The sequence below is a fragment of the Phodopus roborovskii genome, unplaced genomic scaffold (genome assembly GCF_943737965.1).
Source record: "Phodopus roborovskii unplaced genomic scaffold, PHOROB, whole genome shotgun sequence".
NCBI lineage: Eukaryota > Metazoa > Chordata > Mammalia > Rodentia > Cricetidae > Phodopus > Phodopus roborovskii.
In genome coordinates, this window is record NW_026126410.1 from 39,469,512 (window position 1) to 39,496,991 (window position 27,480).

Sequence of the window (27,480 nt, forward strand, 5' to 3'; positions counted from 1 at the left end):
CAGGCACTCCCCAAAGGTGGTCAAGGCTGCATCTCAGGTCCTAAACAGTATGTGGCAGTATCGAGATCTGAGGAGTCTGTACAAAAAGGTAAGCAGTGCTTTGTTCTAACCCGATGCTCCTGAGCTCATGGGTTTTAGGCCCAAAGGTGCTAAACATGGCCATAGTAAGAAACATCCCAGGTGTAATGAGTGCTTGTCCTGAGACAAGAGAAGAAAAAGTTCCCTCTCAGATACCAAGACACCAACACCTGAGCCTTCATGACTAAACAGATCTAGACTTACCTAATCTTACACCAGATCATCCTTTTTGGTTCCATAAGAGCCTATAATTTCTTTTCAAATTGTTTAGCATCATGACTTTTGTTATTGCCGGTGTGTGTGGTATATATGGACACATGCTCCATGGTGTACATACAGAGATCAGAGAACAATTGGGGGAGTTGGTCCCCTCTTCCACCTTTATGTGGGCTCTGATAACTGAGTACAAGTCTTAGGACTTGCTTGGCAAGTACCTTAGCCTGCTGAGCCATCTCACTTGCCCTATGATTTATTTTATTTTCAAATACTCATTCATATTTTACTTTACAAGTGTGTATGTGTGTGTGTACCTGAGTGTATGTACTCCTCATGAATGTGGGATACCACAGAGGTCAGAAGACATGGGGCCCCCAAATCTAAAGTTACAGGAGATTGTAAGCTTCCATGTGGGTACTGGGAAAGGAACCATGGTCCTTTGAAGAGCGATCCAAACCACTAAAACACCTCTCCATCCTCCTCTTCCATTTTTAATGAACACATAATACATATACATATTTACAGAGCATAGCACGCTGGTTCAATACATGTATCCATTGGTTATTGGTCCTCTCAAGGTATTTACCTCATCCAGTCTCATAAGCATGTATCATTCTTTATGGAAATTATGGAAAAAATTCAAGATTCAGCCATCTAGCTATTTTGAAATACATGATACAGTATTTTGAATAATATGAATTCACTTTATAGAAAAAATAGCACATTTTATAGAGCTCATGAATTCCAAAGTAGACAAAAAAGTCATAAATTTAGAGATTTTGAAAAAAATTAAAAAGCATCTACGATTTTGAACAAGTAATTAGAGAGAGGACACAGGAAAAATAAATAGCTCAAGAGAAATTGAGTGAGTCAAAAAAATATGGTAGCTGAAAAAAATAGTCACCTACAAGATGCAGTGATTACTGTGTGTTCCTAGGTCCTGATGACCTTAGTGACCTTAGTGACCTTAGTACATTACTGCCCAGAGGATAGAGATGAAGGTCTCCCTGGCTGCCACAGGTCACTGGAGATGCTTGGCATTCATTCTGTGTGCTTGTAAGGAAAGCAGGAATTCATATTTTACATTTAAAAGCATCCTCACTCTCAATGTGGTTCAACAATAAAACCTGGAAAGTACCACTTCCAGAGATGTTGGCTCTGCACAGCATGCTGAGTTCTACTGAAGAAAGGAATTCTTGACAATATCTTCCAGGGACTGTTTTTTGTTTTTGTTTTTGCTTTTCTTAGCTGAGCAAGTGTGGAGAATTTAAATTCCAGTAATATGTACAGATGGGGAACATGGTAAATGCACGAAGAATACCTGGGTTCAGAAAGGAACAGCAGGGCTGGGTGAGGTGGGTGGCTTCCATCCACCACTGCCAAACACCCTGGTGAGAGAACCAGCGCCATTATGCACATCCCTAGCCACCAGCTCCTGCACACCTGCAGCAACTTGGGCAGGGATGTGAGGGCACACACAGTATCTGACATCACAAGGTATGAGACCTGTCTTGCTGGAGGCACATTTTTATCTCTAAGCCTGTGGGAAAAGTAAAATATTTAATACCCGTCTTTCCTGTTTTAGTCTATTTTTAGATTTCCCCAAGGGCCCTTCTTTCCTTAAGCACTCAGTACTTGGCACTTTAAATTTATAAAAGTTAACTTGTGCTTTTCTCTTGCTAAGTTTTCCTGTGCTCCTGAACACTGCATGCTTAATTTAAAACAGAGATCATAAAATTATGAGTTAGGGGACCATTCCGGGTTGGTGAGAAACACTCCTAGATAACTTTTCTTTTAAAGATGAGCTAGTATTTAGGGGTTCTTTACTGTTTTCTGTTTTGCATGAAATTCTCACCACCACTCCCCATCCTCCCCCCCATGTCTGCTCAGCTCCTTGAACTCCTCCAGAAGCCAAGTGAAATCTCCATCAGAAAAGGTTGTTGAGCTAAGCATGGGGCAGACATTGGGGATCACCCCATGAATTGGGGTGGAGCCCGTAGTTCCAAGCCAGTGGTTTCAGGAGCTCCAGGAGGAGCACTGGCACTCACATGTGTGAATGTGCTCCTCTGCAGTGCACCTGATAACACTAAGCACTCACACTATGTGCACAGTGGGAAAGCAGCTTTGGGCACCCTCAAGCTATTTACTGAACAACGGTAGGGCAAGCTTTTCACTTCAGGGCTTTTTTTTTTTTTTTTTTTTTTTCTTTGTTGGTAGTACAGTTCAAAAAGTATAATTGTCTTTCTATCTCCACAAAAAGAAGTGTGTGTTGACAGACATTTAATGGAGCTAAAACTCCAGAGCTGAGATGGTTTAAAATGTGTTTCATATGAGCACATTCAAGAAAGCCCGGCTGGAGAAATCAATGTGATGTTTTTAGTTGGCCCATGATTAAAAAATGTTGAGAAAGAACTGTTCTTAATCATTTCCAAATTATGCGGTTGTAAAATGAAACCGGGACCTCAGAGCTCAATGTCACTTGCTCTACTGATAAAGCCCTGCATTCACAATCACTTTCCCTTTGAAAGACCTGCGGGGGGTGGGGAGAGACGGAACTAGCTCATTCATTCTTCCTCTTCAATTGTCTTTAATCGGCAGGGAGGCAGGTTTCTGTTCTGTTCTTCACTGACAATTTGCATACCACTGAAAGCTGTGTGATCCATATCTTTTAATTATCCTCATTTCAGATCTACTTATTAGAATCTATTAGAGATCAGTAAATGAAGGGCTCCAAGGAAAACTGAAGACACAGAGGCCATGGCTGGGCAAGTGTGGAAAGATGGAGCAATTGTTGGCAATTCTATTACTTTCTGAATTATATACTTTAGGTGTTAAAGCATGGATCAAAGGGGAGAAAATTATAGAGCTAAATCTTGAAGAATGTTTAAAATTTGTATAATTAAAAGTCTGGGGTAAGGGTATTGTATTATACCAGGGAAAACACAATTGGGAGATGGAATTTGGATGTCTGAGACCCAATTCGGCTACATCCATCACGGTTTCAGTTGGCACACAGAAGCCAAACATGCATATCATTAGCTCAACTGCTTTATTTTTCAGAGATTCATTTTTATCAGCTAGAATACTTTAGCTATGTGGGTTCTGAGCAACACAAAACTGTGGGTTATTCATGATGCATTTGATGCCCCGAAACACATTCCTGTTAACTGAACCTTCAACCCGAGTGGAGCCCATATGGATTATCCACTTCTAGAAAAATATACCCAAGAGAGTCCTTGACAGTGATTCAGAATTCTTTTCATGCAATCTGCTGCACACTGTCCGTATCATCCTCTCCATGAGCCGCTGGGGGTCTGGAGCTGAAGATTTCATTCAGTCATGATTGCCACCAAGATTCACTTTGTCACCGTTTCCACTCCTCCTTTTCCCTTGTTCCCCTGCTGTGTCCTGCTGTCTGTAGATGCTAGTACCCTATTCTTTACCCACGGTCTTTCTCCTAAGCAACTCCACCTGCCAGCCATTGCTCTGTAATGGAGCCCAGCAGGAAAAACCGTACCCATGGAGGCTTAGGAAAGCATACCACAGGCTCCGGGTTTTATGAGATGCATGTGAAAAGCAAACCGCCTTGGGTTTTGTGGGTGGCTGTTTCTGTTGCATATCCCCTCTCAGAGCATGTGCGTGGGCATGGTGGGATGCTATACTGAAGACTCCAGTTACTTTGAAGAACAGAGTGAAGCCTGAGGAAGAATAACATATGAGTTCAAGCAAAGCTGACCCCTGCCCTCCTCCCCACAAGTCTCCCCAGTTTGGTTCCATATGCTTCTAGCTTGAAATGTTGTGGAACAAATGAGCCAAAGCAGCCTTCTCTTAACTCCCATTACCGTCCTCCATCTTGCCTCAGGCTCCGGATTGCATCTTCTCCATCCTTGAACAGCTCATCTTCCTGTTCATTCCTTATGTTTTGGTGTGTTGAGAGCTTGATGCTTGGGACTCTGTTGTCTGGTGTGCACATTTCCCCTGAGTGGCCAGAACTCTCCCCACTGGGTGCAGTTAGCCAAATGTGCCTTTCCCTACAGGGTGTTTTTGTAACCCTAACTCTTTACATCGTTAGCCATCTACACGACCTATTTAAATAACTTTTCTGCAGTACCCTGCTGCAATCAAATCCCAGACAGTCTGCTTCTCCTGAATTCAGCTGCTCTGCCTGCATCCCCTGCACCTGTCATCATAAACTAGCACTGTTCCCCACATTGGTGGCCAGGGCCCCTTCCTAGCTCTACCATAAAGATGTAGATCTCAGCCTCCACCCACCCCCTTTTACATTCAGGGTCATATGAACAGCTGCCTCTTCTATGCTGGATTATTGGGCTGAGCTCTTATCTGAACTTCTCCTCTTTAGACCTGGCCTTTGCCAGTCTGCTCTCCAGAGGACAGGGATAAACTTTCTAAAGAGTCAGCATGATCCATGCCTTCTGGTGGCCCCCTTGGCTTTCTGGATGGTGTCTAAATATCTTGACATGGCTCATGAGTCCTTCCAAGATCAGTCTCGGCCTCTGCCTCTAGCTCTTCCCATCTCTTGCAAGTACATATGCAGCCATGTCTGGCCTTCCCCTCAGACCCTCCATTATTATATCTGTATTCTGTCCAATGGCACGTCTCACCCTTCATTCTCCTTTAGTTTTGATATTACCTCCCTTAAACATATAAAATCTATGAACTCCCTAATCCAAATGAAGAGCACTGCTTAGTAACCTAAAACAGTTCTTAAAAATGATGAACTTAAGTAATTTACCTTTAATTTACACTTTGAATCCCTTTTCAGTATTATAAGCCCATGCCTAAACATATTCCAGTATACTGGCAATACACCATTTAATGACTACATAAGTATTTATGCTTCTGGGAGAAACAGTTTCCATTCCTGGCTCAGGTATTTGTTGTGGAAGGGTTTTTACTATGAACTTATTTACATGGCAAGTCGTCCATCCCATCATAAACATTGCAATCACACTTGGCTCCAACCCTGGAACAATTAATATCCACCCTAATGAAAAGCACCAAATGAAAGATCCCCCAAACATATAAATGGCAAGATGAAGATATGCCTCTGGAAAGAGACTTCATCTGTATGCATGAGAAATCAGACTTCAGTCAATGAAAGAAACCAAAGCAATGTCTCCGGCAAAGGTAACGGGGCTGCTTTTTAGCTTTCCCGTTTAATAAAAAGTCACAGTTCTTAGTTTATCTCAACTACTTTGATTACTCTCTGTGCCACATTTAAAGTTTCCTCTTACAGACACCAGTATCTGTGAAGATACCGCCCACAGCTTAATGGAATAGAAAATTGAAGCTTATCTCATCCCAGCCAGAGTAGATCACTGGTTTATAGGTCTTCATGAGGCATTATGCTCATGACCACGTTAGCAGACCTTCCTGAACACAGGCAGGGTAACAGGCATTGGTTTTAAATTTCACACAGCCCGTTCTGCTTCCAAAGCATCATACACACAGCAGCTGCTTGAAATGTAAGCATCTTTATCATTTGAACTCTGGGTTTTTGTTTTGGGGAAGTTTATTGTTCCCTATTAAGTGTAAATCTTGGTGTTTCTTGGGATGTAGATTCATACAAAAACTAAAAGGGGTGCAGAGTTCCCATATGCCCCCATCTTCATACATGGACAGCCCCCATTGTTACCATGCAACAGTACAGTAGTGTAATTGATTCAGTTGATGAGTACATCATAATCACCTAGAGTCTGGGTGAGAGTTCTCTCTTGCTGTGTATGGTTCATGAGTTTGGACAAATGAAGAATTAGATGGGTCTACGACTGCAGTGTCCTCCAGATTCTCACTGGCTTGAAAGCTGTCTATGTTCTTCCTGTGGACCCCAGCCTTGGATTTGAACAAGATTAAGTATATGTGTGTCTGTGTATAGACATTGGACTTCCTATTTCTATCTTGTTCCTTTGAGACAATTTCATTGAGCCTGGAGGTATTGTTGATGTTCAACAAACCCCAGAAAACTTCCTATTACCATCTACCATGGAACTAGTTACAGGGATGTGTACAGCCACTGCCAAGTGTTTATATTTGTGCTGGGACTGGAATTCACAACCCCATGCTGATGCAACAAGCCTTCTCTTGCCCTTCTTACTTCTCAGCTTTGCAGTTAGAAGAATGAGGGCTGGGTTAATACTTCCCTCACTGTGTTATCCCATTAAGAATTAATAGATCCTACTTCTGAGTATCTAGGATAGTGAGAGGAAGGAAGGAAGGAAGGAAGGAAGGAAGGAAGGAAGGAAGGAAGGAAGGAAGGAAGGAAGAAATTATCCTCCAAGACATGACTAGAAAAACACAAAGATTTGGGTCAGGTTCTTAAAACAAAAAAGAAGCAAATACCCAAGGCTTATGTCTCAAAGGCTTACAATTGCAGCTCTTCAGGTATTTTCCTTAGGAATCACTTGATGTCAAGTTAGCTTAGCAGAAGAAGCTGAGATTAAACTCAGCTATGAAACATTCCCCTCCATAAATCTTAGGAATTTACTTGGTGATGTTTGTATTGACAAAGAAGGTCTTTCTTCATGAGGTACTCTGACCTCTAAGAGACAATTCTCAGACTTTCATCATATGATATCTGTCCAAAATCAAATGCACAAATGGGAATCGTAGCAAAAATCAATTGCACAAAAGTGGAAATCGATGTATGTGGTAGTTACTGAACAAGGAGTGACTAAATTACTGCTCTTGCTCAGATAGATCCCCAAGGAAGGGAAACCCATATAGCTACACCAAATTAAACATTTCCTCTTTAATTCCACTCTATCAAAAAGCTTCACTCATACAGTTTGAAGTCACAGAAAAGTCAACAATGTAAATGTAAGTTTAAGTATATACAGGAACTCACTTTATTCTATTAACTCAACTCAGCCACTTGTTTTCTGGCAAATCAGGATAGACTGGGTGTTGTTACACCTACCATAAGTTCCTCCTCTTTTCTCTCTTTCATATGCTGTATCTGTGCACATCTCACACCTGCCAAGCTGGTTAAATAGAGGGAGAAATGGCTCCGTTCAGAGGAAACCCAGCCTGGTTAGCGGAGTTACATCTGGCTTTGGTCACCCTATCCAGGAGACATGTGCACATGTTCCCTCCTTCTCTCCTGGGGTCAGTGGTTTCATTTGCATGGAGACATGAGTTATTGAGCCTCTCCAATCTGTTGATGGATCACTGATGCCTGAACTCCTTCACTGAGCTATTCAGAATTGTCCATCAGCCCCAGGCTTCTGCTAGACCTTAAAGCAAACTACACTATGTACAAAGGCTGTGTCCTTATTTCTCATGCTATTTGGGAAGTTCTGTTTAGATGGAAATGTTAATGATTATGAGATCACACGCAACTCTTGCAAGTGTGTCATGCAGTGGCTTGAACTGAAATTTAAGTCACAAGAGCAACAGTCATTTCAATCCTGTCACTCAATGTGTATATCACCCTGCTAACACCACTTAGGACAGTAGTCCCTGTAACGCCCAAGTTTTCAAGAGCACACAGCTAATGCCCCTTTTGTCTGTAGTCAGTTTTGTAGGAACCTGTCCTCTGTCCCACATTTTCCTTCTCAGTGAAAATGTTACAGTAGTTACCAGTTGCTTCAACCTTAACAACTAACCCACATCGATGGCTTCTTCCCCAGTCCTATGCAGGATCAGTGCACTAGGAAAGACTAAGAAGCCTTCAGATGGTCTGTCACAGAGTGAACAATATGAAAACTAGTATCGATGGCCAAGGGACAAGCAAAGTCAAAGAATGCAGAATCTTGATGCTTCTTTTTGGTGCTACCAGTCTGGTGGTAGGGTGACAGCCTTGACATGGTTCACATGCACTCCTGAGAGGGGCACTGAATACCCATTTCCCCAGCTACCACCCTCTCCCAGTTTGACCAGTAAGCAGCCATTTCAATATTCATTTGGCACACAAACTGAGTTCCTATTTCCTTGGTTGTCTTCTGGGTTCTGGAAATTTCTAAGTGAGTTTGTTCATATTGGGTTTCCTTTCCTTGTTGCTTAAGAATGTGATTCTCAGTAGCTTTTTCTTGAATGCTTTACATGTACTTTATCTGGACTCAATTCCAGAACAGATCCATGTTTCTCTTGTTCATGGTTTGAGATTCTGAAGCCATTTTCTCTGAAAAAGAACTGGGATATGTCTGTTTCTCTCCTTCCCATTCTACCAGCCTCCCCTAGTCATTCTTGCTCTGTAGATACACATTCTCTTTGTGTTGTCTTTGGATCCTCTCCTGACCTTCCTACTTCAGTGTTCACACTGATATCCTTCACACTTAAGTTTGCCAATTAAGGTTGGAGTTCACTCTGTCTACCCCACTTTTCACTTTATACTTCTATGCATCTTACACGCCTGTCCCTTGGAGGTGGTCCTGGAAGCTGTCCTGACACTGCTGGAATCATTTCTAAATGCAGAATTGTCTGGATGAGTTAGGGAGGACTGCCAGCTATATCCTTAACCTTCATGGTTAATGATCCAACACCATAGAGCTTTAATTTGCTGCTCAGGTAGCCATCCTTAATGGCTTTATGGGTGGGTGGGTCAGTTCTTCCCCCAGCAACACTCAACACACTTTGTACCTGTGGCTCTGATATGCTGTAAGGCTCGTAGGCATACCTATCATCCATGAGATTGTCTCTTCAGTTGAGTGGACCTCTCTGTCCATTAGCAGGATCTCATTTACCCATTCCTGGTAGTCAAGGTCTGTAACATCAGCTATCCCAGAAGCTGAGGCAGGAGGATCACAAACTCAAGGCCTGCTTGAGAAACAAAGTAAGATCCTGTCTCAAACTGTAAGTAAGAAATGGAGGTGTAGCTCCAGCTGGGTGGAAGAGTTCACATATGCAGGTCCCTGGGTTCAACTCCAAGTACTGCGGAACCTGAAAGAAGTTAAATATAAAGCATTCAAGATAGGCTGGGGCATGTTGTCCAGATGCCTGTCCAGGAAGAAATGAAAATGGAGTTTGTGGATCAATCCCTGACATTTCATCGCCTAGGAATCACTCTCCTCTGGGTTTTTAATCACTAATTTCTTTGTTTTTCTCTTGCCTTGGGACACATTCCTCCTCTATTTTTTCTTAAGTCCCTGGTATTCTCTGGGGTATCTTTGCTTTGCATCTTACCCTGTGAATATAGTTGATCCCATCGGCTCTCCTCTGAATGCATGCGAAAACCACTGGTACCCACATTTGTCTATCTGCTGTCACTCCTGCATTTTAAATCTATGGGATGTTCCCACACGGGTAGCTGTCCTCCCCAGTGATGCTCATGCCAGTCCTTAGCTCTCAGTAACATCCCCAAAGCTGTTCTTCCTCCTTTGGTTTTATTGCACCATCTTTGTCATCTTCAGAATGCTCTTCCAATGCCATAGTTGGCCTGTCAATCTCCTGTGGAATCCAGTTTCTCCTGGTCTCTGGCCCCTCTCAGTCTGTCTTCCCTCTATTCCTTACTGTAACCTCTGTAACCTTGCTCCTCCTTGTCCTTCCTCAGTAAGCAGCCCAGGGTCTTTGCATTGCCTACACACAGGTTATCTCTTCAGTCTGTCTCCACTTCCTCCAAGCCTAGCTACTTATAACTCAAGTGTGGTTCTTGCATGTTGCCGGAAGCATTCATGACTCTCTGTAATTCTCCAGGGTAGGAAACAATAGTTTCACTCTAGGGCTCTTACTCTAATGACTGTCGCTGTTGCTGTGGCTGCACTGAAATACTCACCCCTCCTCCATCTCTGTCACAGCCACACCTGTCACTTTCTCTCTGCTCCATAATTATCAACACTTGCTGTGTGATAACAGCCATGTGTCTGCCTCTGGATTCAGGCTTAGCAGTGTGCATCCATTGTCTACCTCCATTTCCCTGTATGGACCAATCTTCAGGAGGTGGGTGGGACCCAGGTGAGCTTCCACGTTACTGATTGCTTATGAACATGCATGAAACCTGACTTGCAGTATCAAAATTGTGTGTGAAAAGCCATGCATTCAGATCCATAAACATGAAGGCTAGACTTCATTCAGTTTTATCCCAAATTTAGCTTTATACTATTAATCAGAACACAGAGGACATAGTTAAAATAAAAACCATTAAAGTCAGCTTTTTAAATGTTTCTAATTGAAATATTATTTTTGTTATATGCCCATATGTGATATGTAAATACAACCTTGTAGATCCATTTTTGTTGGTGTTGTGTACATGGGTGTCAGGTACTTGGCCCGTAAGTGGGTCCATCCCTGGGAGAGGCTACTTCGCCTTTCCCCCATAGTCATTAGTTGCCTGTAGTTCTTTGCTTAGAACTAGAACACTGGGAAATTCCCCCTTCCACATCAACAGGTCCATTGATAGTGCCGTTGTTTTGATCTTGTTTATGCAGCCATTTCCAGGAGAGGCTGTTTCACAGCAGACTTGCTGGAATTCTGACTCTTAAAATCTTTCTTTCGCTCCATGTTCTCTGAACCATAAACGCAGAAACTGTGATGTAGATGAATCTGTTGTGGCTGGACTCCCCACATCCAGTGATCTAGCTGTTTCTAGTTGTGGTTTTCTGTGATGGTCTCCATTTGCTGCAAAGGTGAGCGTCTTTGACAAGAGCTGGTAGTTACACTCATCTGTAGATGTAAGGACAGGGTTTAGAATATAGTGAGGGATTGTGCTGGTCTAGAAAAGTGATAGTAGGAAATTCTTTTCTAACTTCTGTGACCTCACTAGCCCTGAGAGGCTGGCTTGAGTGAGTTCCAGTACAAGGCATGATTTGCCTCCTGTTGAATGGACCTTAAGTTAAATTAGACAGCGGCTGCTTGCCACCAACATGTGCATGGACTTATTACATCTTTATGCATATCTTGCCAGCCTAGTAGCTGCCATGGTTCATAGGTGCTACAGCTGGATAGGACTGCTTAATTCTTTCTGGTCCTTGGCAGCCTGAAGAATATTTTCTGAAATTACAGAAGCTAAGCCACAGGAAGAGGTTGTCATATCAAGTACTGTCTTCAGCAATAGGGGCCCACTGTCAACTCCTGAGAGGCAACCAAGGGCTGCACCAATAGTCTACACTGTTTGGGGAGTCACTTCGATTTCCCTAACCAGCTGTTTAAAAGGAGTCTTCTTGTGCCTGATACTGGGGTTTTATTAGTCTGTGGTTCTTGTGGGGAACAATGGCAGGCCAAGTGACTCAGCTCATGTACACATGCACTTACACACATGTATGCAAACATATATGTCCATATGTCCATAATACTATATATCAAACAACCTTGGTATTATTTTTCCCTCCTTCTCCTTATTATTGGCTTCCCTTCTTCTCCCTAGTTTTAGCCCCATCCCAATTACCCCATGCCCCTTCACGTCCCTGTATCCTGATGCTCCCTTCTCAGGACCCCCCCCATATGATCCCTTTATGCATTCCTGGTTCTGTGGCTACTTCGTGCTGTATACTCATATCTGAGGATTTGGAGCTAGGAACCACAGATAAGAGAGAACATGTGCCATTTATCTTTCTAGGTCTGGATTACAGTGTAGGAACTAGGGTTCACTGGGACTCAGTATAGGTTGAGTGAGGTTTATTTGGAGAGAATTCACTTATACATGAAACAGATGACAGCTTCGGGTTCCTGCCCCACGGATGCCACACGGATGCTCTCCGCAACCCAACCAGGAAGCAAGAGAGGGAGCTGGCATCCAGGACCCCAGACCTAGCCTTCCCAGTCAAGTCCGCACCAGTGTCCACACCCCAATGGGTGTGGTCAGTGAAACAGGTGTGGTGAGGGTGGATATCTTACTACACCTGGTCACCTCACTTAGTGTGATCTTTTCCAGGTCCATCCATTTCTTTTCAACTTCATGGTAGCATTTTTCTTTACATCTGGGGAGTTTTCCACTGTATGTGTGCCACATTTTCATTCTCTGCCCATCTGTTGAAAGACATTTATGACCCAGCTGACTCCTTGGTGTATGCCCAAAGAACTCATGGCCCTATTCAACAGTTACTGTCTCGGATGTGTTCATTGCCATCCTATTCACGAACAGGAAATGAAAGTCTACTTTTTTACTTAAAGTCCCCAAAGGGACACCACAAAAGAAGCTGGTTGGATCTTCTGGTTTCTTAAGGTCTTTGCTTTTCTTCTCTTGGTACCTGTTGAAACCTAACAAGTAATGATTTACCCTCTTTGAAGTACATACATTTCTTTAAACTGGTCAAATCTTGCTGATGATATGTCTTCAGAATTAGCCCGATTGAATTAAATTGAGTTTGTAAATTTGATTTATAAATATTTCCTCTTAGATGGTGCTTCAGAAGAGCCATACCCTTATATATACTGTACCTTTAAAACCCAAATCAATTTAATTAAATCTCTTTAAAAGCAACAGAGCTGAAACAAAGTAATGAAAGCCAGGGGTCTGTCAGGTAGTGTTTATTTCTGCATTAAACTGCAAATACTCCCTTTTGGCCCTTAACATTTAGTTTAAATATTCAACACTAATAGCTCTTAGAATTGTTTGGTGGAATTAACTTAAATGAATCCTTAACAAACAGTTTGCCTCTAAAATAGAGATAATTTTATATTATTACAACAAAGAACAGCAGAAGGTATTATTGCTATGCAAAATCTGGCTTGGTCCTCAATCACACTGACTGTGTATCAAACACACTACCTCTGTTGTTTCTATACTAGTGAGTATTTTCTATTGAAATAAAGACAGAAGGAAGTTACTCTGCTAGTTCAGTACACTTTCTTTCTCCTTCTTGGATGAATTCATTCTTAGAAACACCGGGAAAACAGCACCTCTCTGAGCAAGCATTTTTCATATATGAGGGTAGTTTGAGCTTTTTCAGAAGCTGGCCACAATGTATGTTTTGACTATTATTTGAACAATTGCTTCCCCAATGAAGAAGTCCTGGATGTGAATGAGAGTGACAAGCTCTAAGCGTATGAGGTAGATGAGTGGACGAGCTTCAGTTACTAAAAGCCCGAAGGATTTGCAACACACATTCCCTTCTGTCTCAAGTCACTCAAAGAAAATTAGAATTGATGGGCTGTGTGGACTGTAGAGCCTTCAAGGACTGCAAAGGCAGAAAAACTTGTTTTTGCTACTTCAGCATCAAGTAGTTTCTGGATGTCCACTGAGAAATCCTTGTTCTGAAGCCAAATAAATCTTATCAGAGGAAGAAAATTAGAGAGCTGTTTATAAAACAAGAATGGGGCCAGTGGCAATACATGGGCTACCACTGTGTGTGTGTGTGTGTGTGTGTGTGTGTGTGTGTGTGTGTGTGTGTGCTGGGTTTTAGCTGATGTCCCCTATGTGAATAAACAATTTTTATTGTCAAAGTCAATTATTTCCTGAAACCCATGACAGTCAGAGATGTCTCTTTATCATGAGAAAAGATTTTGCCAAATCTAAATGTGAGACATAGAAATCCATACACCAAAACTGGCTTTGGAGAGAACGCTGTGAACAAGGCCATCAACATTGACCTTATCCAGTCTGTGGCTCTCCACTGTCACCCGTCATCTCATTCTGACATGGTTCCCAAAACTCATCTTCCAGAAGTAGAGGCCAGAGGCTACAAAACAAGTAACTCAAAGTCCTATGCCCTACTAACCCTCACATTTTAAAGTGAGAATTCAATATGGCACCCCATTTTCTCTCTCCTGATGACCAAGTCTCCAACTTTTCTATAAGAAGCTGTTGAGACATTTCTCTTCCATCTTCTCATAAACTCTCTTCTGTGGTCTGAGCCAACTCGTTGTTCTATTAACCCTTCCTCCCCTGATGTAAATTATAGTTGCCCATCCTTCTCTGATTGAGTGGGAGTGTCTGCACAACCCCACATCACAGTTTTCATTCTATCTCACCTGAATACTCTCCTCTGCTCTGAATATCATGGTTAGCAAACCATCTGGAATGTGACTCTGGCATCGCTGTTCCCTAACCAGTAAGGCCATGCCTTCAGGAACCAGCCCCTCGGTATGTTAGGCACACTTTTGCAATGGGTGTGCCTGTCTATAACCAACCTTGAAGGAAACTGGAACACAACTAATGAGAAATGTGATGTGTTCTCCCTTCTCATCCTTTTATCTCCAGCTCTCCTGGGGGTTTGTGGCTGGGGAAAGCTGAGTGTCTTCACTCTGGACAGGAACTTACATTTTCTGAAACAGTAGAGATGAAAGAGAAGGGCCACATGCACTAAAAGATGGACATGGAATCGGCTTCAATCCAGAGGCCAAACGTACCGATAGACTGATGCTTCAGAATTGCGCTCGAGGTTAGATAAAAATGGGCAAGTTCATATACTCCACAACGAAACACAGGCAGCCCAGAGAAACTACCACTGACAGATGGAACTGAACTGAAGGCTGCTTTCTGAACTATTCCAGCTGAACCAATGCTGCTTTGCAGCCCAGTGTGTGTATGTCATGGACCAACAACAGAAAAAAGATTTTCCTGTGATTACTTTCTGCTAAAACAATACCAAAAAGATCATAAGACTCTGATCACCCTTGTGATAGAACCAGAGAATACAGGGCTGTAGAGCTATACCTATGGAATTGATTAGCACTTTGTGTTGCAATAATTACTGCTATTATCTTACAGCAGAAATTCCGACTAGCATATGTCAGGCATAGCTGTGTTCCGGCATTAAGCCCAGCAGCAGAGTTTCAAAAAACAAGGCTCTCTGCCTCACAGCTGGGAGACAGGCAGACCTGATTGCTATAGTCTGTGCTGTGAAGTGGACATGCAGTGTTAGTGGGAAACGGAAACTGTAGCATGTGTCCTAGATGCTCCCGAGCCTTGGAGGTGGGCAGCACACTTTTTGCTGTTGTAATTCGATGCACCTGCATTTCCTGCCTCCTGTTTACCTGGCACAAGGCAGAGCCGCATTGATATACTGAACAGATTGTAAAAAGGAAGGCTCTGTGCTAGGTCTCTGAGCTAACAGCTAGAAGGTGTGCACATGTGAGAGTGAATCACAGAGTCAGGGAGGCTCCACACACAGGTGTGGCCACAGCTGGAAGGTGTGTACATGTAAATGTAAATTGCAGAGTCAGGGAGGCTCAGGACTCTGGTATGACCCAGCTGAGTATGAGTTTGGGTATCTCTCAACTCTGAGATAGTGACCTATTCTTGCCCCCATAGAAGTCCACATTGAGAATGCTTCCGTGGCAGTCCTAAATACACTAGGAGACTGATGAACTTTGTGTTTGTTTACATGTGTGTTCCACCTAGCCTGTCCCTGTGCAGAGAAACTATAGGCTTGCAACTAGGGTGGGTCATTAGCATCAACCAGAGGGACAAGGGAGGTTTTGCAGGCAGTTATGCCCCAGCCTTACTGGGAACAATGTAAACAGAACCTCAAGGGCTGAGGCACAGGTGTTGCTACATGTTAGGCCCCCATGCTGGTGAGTTGTGTCGCCCTTGAGCTATGGAGCTATGGAGGAGAAAGTAAAACAGATTCTACTAACCCGGTCGAGAGGAGCTGAGTCCTCAGAGCCTTCTTTCTGTCCCACCTCTCCATCACGTGAGCCCTCCCCAGTAGGGTAGATGGTGATCCTAAGAACAGTTTGGCCCTTGACCAGCACTCCGGCTCAGCCTCATGAACACACCTAGCAAATTCCATACTGGTATGGGTTTAGTGCCTTGTGATTTCCCGAATAAGAAGTTATGAGGCTGTGCTGGCCTAAGCAGTTTATAAGCTACTCAGCCCCTCATCCCACCCTGTCAGGGAGGTCCCTCCTCTAAAAGCATTCTGTTGGGAAATGTTCAGTGCATGTTCACAATTATAAAATGGAGTCTGGGAAATGGCTCAGCCGGTGAAGGGTCTGTCGTCATGCAAGTGTGAGGAAGTGAATTCAGATAATCAACACCTACAAAGAAAGTCTGGTGTATAGTGTACACCTGTGTCTCACTGCTAGACTAGAGGATCCTGGGGGAGTCTACCCAAGTGGTGAATTCTAGGATCGGTTAGAGACCCTGACTCAAAATTAAAGTGGAGAGTGAGGGAGGAAGATTCTAGAGATTGCCCTCTGCTCTCCACACATGCACTTATGGGTTCACACCACACATGGTGTGGGTGTGGGTGGGTATGGTGTGCTTGGAGAGAGAAAGAAAGACAGAGAGAGAGCGAGAGAGAGAATGTGTGTGTGTGTGTGTGTGTGTGTGGTGCATTGTGTAGTGTGTGTGTGTGGTCTATGTGTGTGGTGTGGAGGATGTTTGTGTGGTGTGTGTGGATGTGTATGTGTGTGGTGTGTGTGGTGTAGTGTGTGTGTAGTATGTGGTATTTGTGTGTGCTCTGTGTGGGTGTGTACATGTGTGTGATGTGGGGTGTGTGGATTTGTGGGTGGGTGTATGGATGTGTGTGGTGTGTGTGCAGTGTATGTGGTGTGTGGTGTTTGTGTGGTGTGCTTGTGTGTTATGTGTGTGATGTGATGTGTGTGTGTGTGTGTGCGCACGCACATGGTTATCAAGTTCACATGCACACACATCATAGCCCTTACCCTCCAGACGATAGCTACACTCATGAAGCACTAGTGTTCTTGAGATGATTCATAATGTTGACCTGCTTCCCCTGGCTGAGAACCCCTGAAAATTCTGCAGCAGAAAGCCATGATGTTGAGGGATAATAAACTTCTTAGAGAAACACCTAAGAAATTTTGACATAGAAGCCTGAACTGGTGGGAAGACAACAGGAAGGTATGTAAATGGGTCAGGTGATTGCTAGTGGTGAGTTAAAGCTCTGGACTTCTCTGAATTTCAGTTTCTATCTACTCAGGACAATTGAGCAGCCTCCAGTTTTAAATTTAAGTGTTAAAAATAAAAACCAAGTGCCAGATCTATCACATTTTTGATGGCTTAGCTGGGTCTCTAGCTAAAGGGACTGTTTCTGGGTCACTGCTCTGGTTTGCAGAGTCACAGACATTTAAGAAGTTCCTTACCATCAGCATTGAGAATTAACAGCTCCCTAGCTACTGTGTCCATGCCTCATTCTCCAGTTCTCTTCTGTGAGCTTCCTTATCTCACCCCAACAAGCCAAAGAGATGGCACAAAGGAATCTTTGGGTAAGCATTTAATGTAATAGAACACACTCACACACACACACACACACACACACATCACATACACACACATCAACACCACCACTAACAACAAAATATGGCCAAGAATGACTTAAATTTGAATGAGACAAAATAGTGAGCAAAGATACAAATGATAAGCAAAAAGATCTCCCAGAGTTATTATGTATCTGTATAAACTAGTTTTAAGTCTTTATAAGCTACAGCAAGATGCTAGTAAATAATAGTTTATTGCTAACTACATTACAGGTGTGCACATGGCTAGCGGGACCATGTTTATTAGACAATAATACTACCATCAAAAATACATATCTTCATTTTCTGAGCTTATTTAGAACACTAAGAGTAAAACAATAAAAAATTCAAAGGGTGTGGAGAACAGCAAGGCTTCACAGTAGCTAACAAGCCAGAGTTCGTGCTTGTACACAGCTGTGATCCATCTCATCTACTCCTGGTCCAGCTGCGCACTGGCTCTAGCATCCAGAGTTACATACACCATGCTATGACATTTGTACGCATGTGGCTTCAGAATAGAAATCTTAATGCCCCATCCAGGCTTTATCAGATGCAGCTATATCAAAGTTCTACAGCTTGGCTATTTATAAGATTCCTGCTTCACTGAAAGAGAGAAAAAGGAGAAGGTCTCCTCTCATCCAGGGTTGTTGTTTGTATGGTGTGTGTGTGTGCATGTGTGTGTATGCATGTGAGTGTGTGTGTGTGTGTGTGTGTGTGTGTGTGTGTGTGTGTGTGTGTGTGTGTGTTATGCCTGCCTAGAGTCCACCAGCTCAGCTAGTCAAGCTGCCAGAATGCTCTTGGGATTTAACTTCATTTCTGGAGCACCGGAATCACACTGAACCAACACATCTACTCAGTATTTCCATTGGTTCTGGGGATCTGAACTCTAGTCCTCATGCTTGCTTTGTGTGGCACTCACTGAACCTTCTCTCCAGCCCCACCCAAGACCTCTTGATTCCTACTTAGCTCTGAACTGAGCCCCCACCACACACACTCTTCTCCTAATGCCTAAACTATATTCCTTACTTTCTGTTGCTGACCTCATTTCTTGTTTTCATTGAGAAAACATGCAAAACCAAGAAAGGAGATTGTCACCCTCATGTCCCAGAATCTCCCCACTTCCCTATCTCTTCTCTGGACAGCCTGTCTCTCCTCAGCTTTTCCTCCTGACCAGCAACCTCTGGGTGCACTGCATCCTCCATCCTCCCAGTCCTATGCCATCCTCTAATGGTCCCCCTCCCCCACTTCCCTACCCTGTCTCCAGCTCCTTGTCTTGGATGTTGTCATTCTCATTGGCCTGAGTGACTTCCAGACCATCTCTTAAAGCATCTCTCCATCCCTCACTCTTTCCAAGCCCCATTTCACTGCTTCCCTCGATTCTAGAACTTGCCAGGAGCTGTGCAGACTCAGTCTTCCGTATCAATTCCTATGATCCTCTGAGACCACTTGAGTTAGATTTTACCAAATTTCTCCACGTACCTCAGTCCCCCCCACAGTGATTTTTGCCTCTCTGAGAACAGTGTGAAGGCCATTTGCTTGGTCTCCTCATACATTTACTCCTCTTTCCTTGCCTGATGCAGCACCTGTCACCATCTCCACCCAGATGTTGCGTTCAGTTCCTCTGGGCCTCCTTTGAAGCTGCTCTGAGGAGCTGTTCTGACTCTGACTACTGGTGCATCCCTGGACTCACTTAGCCTCTGCTTTATGCTTTTCTTAATTTGCATTCACCCTCCAGGTTATGTCTGTTTTCTTGCCTTAGATAATATGTGTTCTGAACTCCAGAATGTTACCTCTGATCTTGCTCCTGCGGGACACATTTGCAGATTCTGCTTGACTCTTTATCTTGCATCCATACCTTTCAGGCATCTCTAATGCAATATCCTCCCAAAGCAGTCTTGACTTTCCTTCCAAAACTACTGCTCAGCCTTAATTCTTTTCAGGAGCAGCACATCCGTGCCAATGGCTCACAGCAGAAAACACAGCATGAAGCACAGTTTCTCTGTCTAACACCCAAAGGCCAAGGTATCAGATCTTCCAACGGAGATTCAAACATTCTACTTCTCCCCAAGATCTCCGTCTGAGTCCCTTGCTCATGTGCTCGCTCCCTCCCTCCAGAGCCGCTGCTTCTGCTTCTTAGTGTATAAGCTGTCCTCAGTTCCCAACACTCAGAAGGCTTTGTCTTCCTTGATCACTCCTCAGTCATGGCAACCATTCTGCTTCCACCCAGTGCCTTCACATCTGTTTTCCCTTGACTTGGAAGTCACATTTAGTGGCTGGCTCCATGTAACCCCAATAGTGTGAATTCTCCACTTCCTTGACACAATTTTCACAAGGCAGCCACTAGAAGTTTCCTCTAACTGCTGTTTTCTCTTCCAGGTAAAAGAACTTCACTTTTAATAGCAGTATCTTTAACTTGCCTCCTCCTTTTTTTTTTTTTTTTTTTTTTTTAACTTAGAGTAACCTCACTTCTTTCCTTCTCTGTGAAATAGAATCCAGCCCTTGGAAGCATGAATAGAATCTTGCCACACAGCCACTTACCCAGGGTCTGTTAGGTAATCTCTTTCAAAAGACCCTACTTCTAGTCCTGGCTTTATCACATGAATAAGAACATGAACTATCAAAATCAGATAAACAAAGACTGAAACGAGTATGAATTTTATTCTTAACTTCCATCTATTAATATTTGCACTGATCCCTCATAGGACATCAAATTCTTTTGAAGTCTAAATATTATCTTTTTAAAAAACAAACTAAATGAGTTAGGAGGAGTTGTCTCCATGAAGAGGGAATTGAGAGCAACTCTGTAGTTGAAGGGACTTAAATCATCAGCTGTTTTGATTTTCTTTTTTCTTTTTTTTTTTTTTTGTTCTCTATGAATTCATAAATGACCCACAATGCATTTGTGTAGCTCTTATAATAAAATGTTACATATGCATTTCACATACAGACCAGATAGTGGAAGGCTAGGGAAATATGGTGGGAAACATTTTGAGGATACTCTGATCAGAAGTGGAATTCCCAGGATCACCAGGGAATGCATCATCCATCCAATGTCTTACCAGAGCCTTAATTAAGGTCCTGAGGCAGGAGGGTTGGGCTTCTGTGACACAGAAAGAGGTTGGAAATTATGTGTAAAGGAAATAAATGATATGGTACGATGCTGCCACAGGACATTGTTCACAGATCTGTCCTGAGTATAAGAAAGTAACACTTGAGAAAGGTTCACTAGTGAATAGAGACCAAGCAGGCAAAAATAGACAATTGGAGCTATCTGACGTTTTGAGCAGTGTATTTGCCTTTTAAAAACGTACGTGACCAAAACAAGTTGGCACAGAAACCATTATTCAATATTGGGGAGGGGAAGCAGACACAAACCCCCCACCTTCCAGGGCCAGGCTGGAGGAAGAGGTGTGTCCTCAATTCCCACTGCTCTGGGTTAAGCCTTGGTGATGTGCAGGGCTCTGTAATCTCTTCTGACACCTTCAGAAATGTTCTGCAAATTTAAAAGCCTGGAACTCTGCAGAGTCAGGAGGTGAAGCATCACCCTGCCTTCCCTGCTTAATAAGAGTGTGCTGTCTTTTGCAGGATGGATGGTCACAGTATCACTTTGTAGCCTCATCTTCAACCATTGAGAGGGATCGACAAAGGCCCTATTCCTCCTCCCGCACACCTTCCATCTCTCCTGTGCGTGTATCTCCCAACAACCGCTCAGGTAAGCGCCAGCCCAGGCCTTGGTTTCCTCCTGAGCCAAGGGACTCATGTCCAGCCCCTTATCCAAATACCACACTGAGAACAACTATTTGGCTTGCACACTAGATAGTATGTGGGTGTATTTTGTTATGGTGACAACTCCATTGGCTACACACAGACTGAGAACCAGTGTCAGCTGAGCTTGCTTCCTAACTGTGGGATGTCCTCATGCTCTCAATGAAGAAGGACTCTAAAAGAGGAAGCAGGAAAGAGTTCACACATCACAGTTACATAAGTGCTTCTAACTATCCCATACACAACTCATTTATTATAAACTATTAACCATCAATACATTCATATCACACTCAACTTCTACTTGTAATCTTTCCCTCCTTTTGCCAGATTCCCTAGCACTTAAATTTTCATCTCAGTTCATTTCTAAAATACTTCTTCATATGATTTTCCAGTCTTTTTTCTGTAAGCCCTGAAATTAGATGGAAATGTGAAAAGCAAATATGCCTGGCATTTAGTACCATAAGCACCCTTTTGTTCCCTTCCTCGAAGTATAGGGTTTTAAGCTTATCTTTCCCTGTCTGGATATTTATTTTTTGGGTTGAGGAATGACTGAAGACTAAATAATCAGATGTTTCCACGCATACCCTGATATCTAGGCTCTTATTTGTGATAGCTTTTTCTCCTCTCCCTGCCCCAAACCCCCACCAAAGAAGTCCTGTTCTCCGAAATAGCGTTTTGGAGGGTTGGGTAGAAAGTCTACCCATCCAAGTAACTTTTGTGTTCCTAAGGATGACTGGCTCAAACTTTACAACAGACTTACTGTCATGGGGTTAAGGAGAAGCAGAGGCAAAGAGAGAAATTTTGAATGAAATCAATTACCCATTCCAAGCTCTATGAAAGTTTGTGTGTTCAAGGTATGGTTGTCACTTAATACATTTGATCCCACCATAGATGAGAGTGAGGAACCACCGTAACTGGGAAGCACAGAGGCAGGCACATACTTCTAACTCTACAATTCTGAAAACTTAAAGGGTGCCTAGGACATACAAGGAGTGTGGCTTGCTAAGGGCTCTACCTAAGAGCTACACTCAACCAACCAGAGTCAGGAAGACGAAGTGATAGAGTAGATGGGAAGGGGCCAAGGTGTGGAAAAGCCATGCCTGGAGTAGGCAGGCAAAGGGCAGCCTGAGGATTCATTCCACAAGTGCTTTGCCTTGGTATTTCCCAGGCCAGGCACATCAAGACACCTAATAAACATTTGTTCGCATGATTTGGTATTTCCTAGAGCTTAACCCTGATTTACTGAAGACTGGGAGCATCACCGTGTGCAAGGTCTCAGGAGATAATTACACACTCCATGTAGCTTAATAAGCGTCACCATCTGTGCAATATTAGGCTCTCATTTTAGACGCTTTAGTCAAAAGGCTCCAAAATACTGTGTCTTCTTGATTGATAGCACTGACTCCTAAATGGCCAGGTTCTGTGCAAAGATAGCCAGGACCAGAGGAAAAGGACAAAAGAAGGATTTTCCCAGAAGAGAAAGGTTGAACAGTAGAGAGAGAAGTCAGGGGGGTGTAGAAGTGAGACCCCCCCCCCACAGCTGATGAGACAAGAACGAGAAGAAATGGACTGAATACAACCAAGCTGGGGCTCATTAGGGCCTGAGTCGTTCTCTCAGTAATTCTCCTTTACGCTCAGGATCCTGAAGATCCATAAATGTAAAGCCCTTTCACTGTGCCCCACCCCCTGTCTCTCATCCAGCCTGAAATGCACAGCAGCCCAGTCCTGTCCTGTTCCCTGCCTTCATCGCTTCGGATCCCTCCTTGAAGAGCCAGAGTCCCTGCGTAGCAGGGAAGTACACTCTTGAGTCAGATCACTGCAGGTTGTCATGTGTGATGTCCCTGGATTTCCACTGGGTGCTTTGACCCAACTGGTGTTGTACGGAGCACAAGCATCTATATTTTAGGAATTTGGGGGTTTCTTTCTGATTAGTTGAGGTTAGAAACCTCCAAGTACCTCAAGAGCTGAGCAGTGAGCCTTTGTTTCATTTTGATCAGGTTGGGATGTGTAGTGACGCTCTTTTGGGACAGCCAGACAGCATCCCTACATTTGGATGTGACTTCTCCCAAATACTTCCAGCTAAGAATCTAATGAATCTGTACATCTATTTCCCTACTCTCCCAGGATGCCCTGAGTTTAGCAAACATGGCACATTCACATCCCTGCATCCTGCAGTGTCTGGCACAGGGATTTGCACACAGAGTTGATTAAGTTTGACAGAATCCAATGACTCACAGGGTGGAAAGAGGCACATTCATGGGAGAAGCAAGCCCTGTGTGGTGGGGCTGAGGAACCCTGCACAGAAAGGTAAACTGAGGCATGGCTGGAAAAGTGGCTTAGACACTAGCAAAGATGGCTTTCTGTTAACAGTCAGTTTCTAAAGAACAGAACTGCAGACTTAGAACCAGCTCTGCTTGTTAAGAGTGGATTCTAGGCCTTTCCAGGGAAAATTCAAACCGAAAAGGTTGAGGATTTGGTAGAGAATCACCGGATCCTTGGACTGATCTCTGGGTAAATCAAGATTATGGAGCAATGCCCTGCGGTTTAGGAAGTCAGAGGAAAGTGGAAGATAAAAGCACACCGTAGCTGAGGTCTCCAAACTGCACATGATGTCCCCACCATGGTGGGAACCAGCCTGGCCCACACCCCTGTAGCACCAACATAATTTTCTGCACCTTCCCACAGCTCTGTGCTGGTTCGGTGTTGAGTTGCTACCAAGCCATCCCATTAACTGTGGCTCCCATGTTTCTGGTGCCAGTTTACTTTAAAAATATGGAATTCCCCAGGAAGTCATTCCTGTCATTACAAATAGGGACATGGCCATGGTGTGGTGCATTCCTTGTGCTCAGCAATCAGCAGCAACAGAAATGTAAGGGGTGCATGAGACATTATTGACGTGATAATCCCAAGAGCCGAAGCCAAAATGCCCTGTCAGGAACAAAACGTTCTTGCCACCTATCCCAGGCTAGCCGAAGCACAGCCTGGAGGGTGACACATTTTAGCCCCACAGGCTCCCCATGTGGGTGATGTGCTTTCAGCCCCACAAATTCCCTTCATGGGAAATGTTGCTTCTGCAACATAAGGCAGCCTCTGGGCAACCCTGGGTTGAAATCACATTGTGTTTCTTTTCATCGGGGACTCTTTGGTGTCAACATGGGTCTGATAAACTTCTGGCTAAGACCAGAAGTGTTTGCAGTTTCTCATCTTTAAGTATTTTTACTTTAATTTGGAATAATTTCATATGTATCATGGGGACACAGAGCAGAGAACACAAGTCTGAACACAAAATGCATTCGTGTTCCCTGTAGAACTTTCACACAGCCTGGAGTCACTTGAATAATGGGGTCTAAGTATTTGGGGTGCTTTGACTGCAGCCTGTTAGGTGGGATGTGTGGAATTTTCCACTTTGGTCTTTGTGCCAGTGCTCAGGAAGTTTCAGATTTCAGAGTACTTAGGGATGCTCGAACTGTGACAGCTCCTTTCAAGTGTATCTAATTAAAAAATAAAGTGAGGGCTAGTGGGAAGAGAAGGAAAAGGAGCTCTGAAGACTGGTTCCCTTCGTAAAGTGTTTATGTACACCTAGGGAGGGTCACATCTCCACCGTTTCTACCCAAGGAGGATGACCCAGGGTATAATCCCCAATTGCCTGCCTCCAAGTCAAACTGTCCCTTTTATGATAAAGCAGCAGTCACCATGTGCTGAGGGAAGATGGTAAAAGCAAAAGTCAGAAGAAGTAAAACTAAAAAATAAATGACCCATACACCATAGTGACATAGGTTGGACCATGTGTGTCTGTGAGGTGAAGTGATTATGGGAAAAGCCATGCCACAGAGTGAGACACAGAAACAAACCTTTCTCATTTCTTTATTTAGCAAGTGCCCCAGCTTCACCTCGGGAAATGATCAGCCTCAAAGAAAGGAAAACGGACTACGAGTCCACTGGCAACAATGCCACTTACCATGGAACTAAAGGAGAACACACTTCCAGAAAAGACGCCATGACAGGTAAGCATAGTCGTGTACTTGATCTGGACCAATGCTGAGGGCCAGGAGGACTGTCAGAGCATGGGAGACCTTGATAGTACCTGGAGCAGAGGAAAAAGACAAGGGTACCCAGGACTCTTACTGAGACGTTTTCTTCTCTTACCATGATGCTGATCTCTTACATAGCAATGCCCATGAAGCCGCCAGAGAATGGATGAGCTTTTGTCTTCACCTCCGTCCTAGTCAGAACCATCCTCTTTCCATTCCATCAGCTGGGACCTGAGGAAGCCAAAGCTGATACACTTGGTGCCTGCGAGTTCCCTTCCCAGAATGCCTTGCTCACTCTGACATATAAGTAGGTGTGGCCCTATTAGTAGGTGTGGCCTTAACCCCTCATGTCCTTTGTACAGTTTTCCTTGGGGACTTACAACTGTCTTCAGGGTCTGCATACGCTCCTTTCCCTATAGTTTCTCTAAGAACAGAGATATAGGGATGGCACACGGGAAGTAGGAGGTGGGGGCCTCCTTTAGAGGACTTAGATCTTCAAATTAGACTCTTAGAACCACATGATTTTAACAAGGGATCAACACAACTCCTTGTCACATGGAGATGAAGATGGGTCCCTCCTGTAAATAGATGACGAGTAATGGCCTTTAAAAGGAGATCAGGTGGTCATAGCATTGATAAAACTGGGGTGCAAAGTGTGTAAACCTAACGAGATACAGATGCTCTCATCAGCACAAGCTCCAAAAGCATGGGGCCTGGGTCTCTGATGTTATTTATGCACAGACCTGCAGGGAAGCAGGCCAGACAAATTGGATGATTTATTAAATGTCTCCCAAACCCAAGACAGATAAGATAAATTTTTCCAATAACAAATGTATTTACCCCAGCAGCAGTGTGTCCCTTTTTTTTTTACCCTGCACAGCTGCATAAAGAAACATGCACAAAAGATATGTCTTACCTGCACCCCAGGGACCACATCTTACTCAATGTGCAGACCCCACATGGTACCCTTGATCCTGAAATGCTCTTGGATGGGGGAGAGATGAACTCATTTCACCACCATAGCCTATCCTTCTCTCTCACTGTTTTGCCCTGCCCTATGAATGTCGTTCTAGCCATCATTGAATAAGGACCAAGAAAGTTGAGAATCTGAGTCTCCAGCATAGAGGTGCCCAGGGGAGAATAAATTCATACTGATTAGCTTGAATTCATCTGACTAGTCCAGTTTATAATTATTATTGTCCCAGGTAGCCACAGCACCAGAATCTGGGATGACAGATTGGGATTATAGTTACAAGAATAATTTTAAGATTGGTTGTTTTGCCATCATTTGAGTTTAGTGTTGCTCTTCAGCTCAGCTCTCTGGCCCTATAGAATCATCCCAAAGGACTTTAACAGCCATACGTTTATGCTGAAATAATCCTAGTGATGCTTGAGTTTGCCCCCCTCCCCACACACACACACATTCAGTAAAATAAAACACATGCTGTCTCATGTGCCCGATAGTCCTCCTGCCTAGGAAATGGCCAAGATCTTGACAACTCTGCTATTGAGATGTATGGAATTCTTTAAACCTACTTAGAGGCTCAAACAGCTTAGCTCTGATTTACTTGAAAACTCAATTCAAAACAATGCCATCAGTCATGTAGCCAACTTAGAAGAAAACTGAGCCCTTTACTGAATTTGTTTGTATAAGAACGTTCTTCTCAAGTCAACGGGTGTTTGTATAGAAGCTGGTTGTTATCAGCAGCACCTGTGAGGATGGTGGGAACAATACAGGAAGTGGAGGGATGGAGAGGCAGTGGGAGCAGTGAGAGGGGTGGAGGGATAGAGAGGCAGTGGGGAGCAGTGAGAGGGGTGGAGGGATAGAGAGGCCGTGGGAGCAGTGAGGGGTGGAGGGATAGAGAGGCAGTGGGAGCAGTGAGAGGGGTGGAGGGATGGAGAGGCAGTGGGAGCAATGAGAGGGGTGGAGGGATAGAGAGGCAGTGGGAGCAGTGAGAGGGGTGGAGGGATGGAGAGGCAGTGGGAGCAGTGAGAGGGGTGGAGGGATAGAGAGGCCGTGGGAGCAGTGAGAGGGGTGGAGGGATAGAGAGGCAGTGGGAGCAGTGAGATGGGGAGATGATTGTGCTGGTGACTTTGTGACCATGATAATACTGGGCTGCGTCAGTGACACAAAGGAGTTTGCAAGGGTGGTGAAGGCAAAGGTCCAACTCCCTGATGGTGCGTTAGGGGCAGAGGTGAGTGCGCATCAGCGATGCTGGAGGTAGAGTGTTGAGTGTGATGAGCGGATATCGATGTGCTGGAAGGACACCAGTGGTGGAGTACCAGTGCTGGCGGG

General features: G+C 43.9%; 1 protein-coding gene across 1 annotated transcript in view; it reads left to right on the top strand.

Moving 5' to 3' along the window:
* Ctnnd2 (catenin delta 2) overlaps positions 1 to 27,480 on the top strand; it is a 791,514-nt gene that overhangs the window by 754,670 nt on the left and 9,364 nt on the right. Inside the window, exons 19-21 of the mRNA XM_051182606.1 lie at positions 4 to 88; positions 20,974 to 21,100; positions 25,026 to 25,157. Of these exons, the coding sequence (XP_051038563.1) occupies positions 4 to 88; positions 20,974 to 21,100; positions 25,026 to 25,157 (344 nt within the window). The remainder of the gene's footprint in view (positions 1 to 3; positions 89 to 20,973; positions 21,101 to 25,025; positions 25,158 to 27,480) is intronic.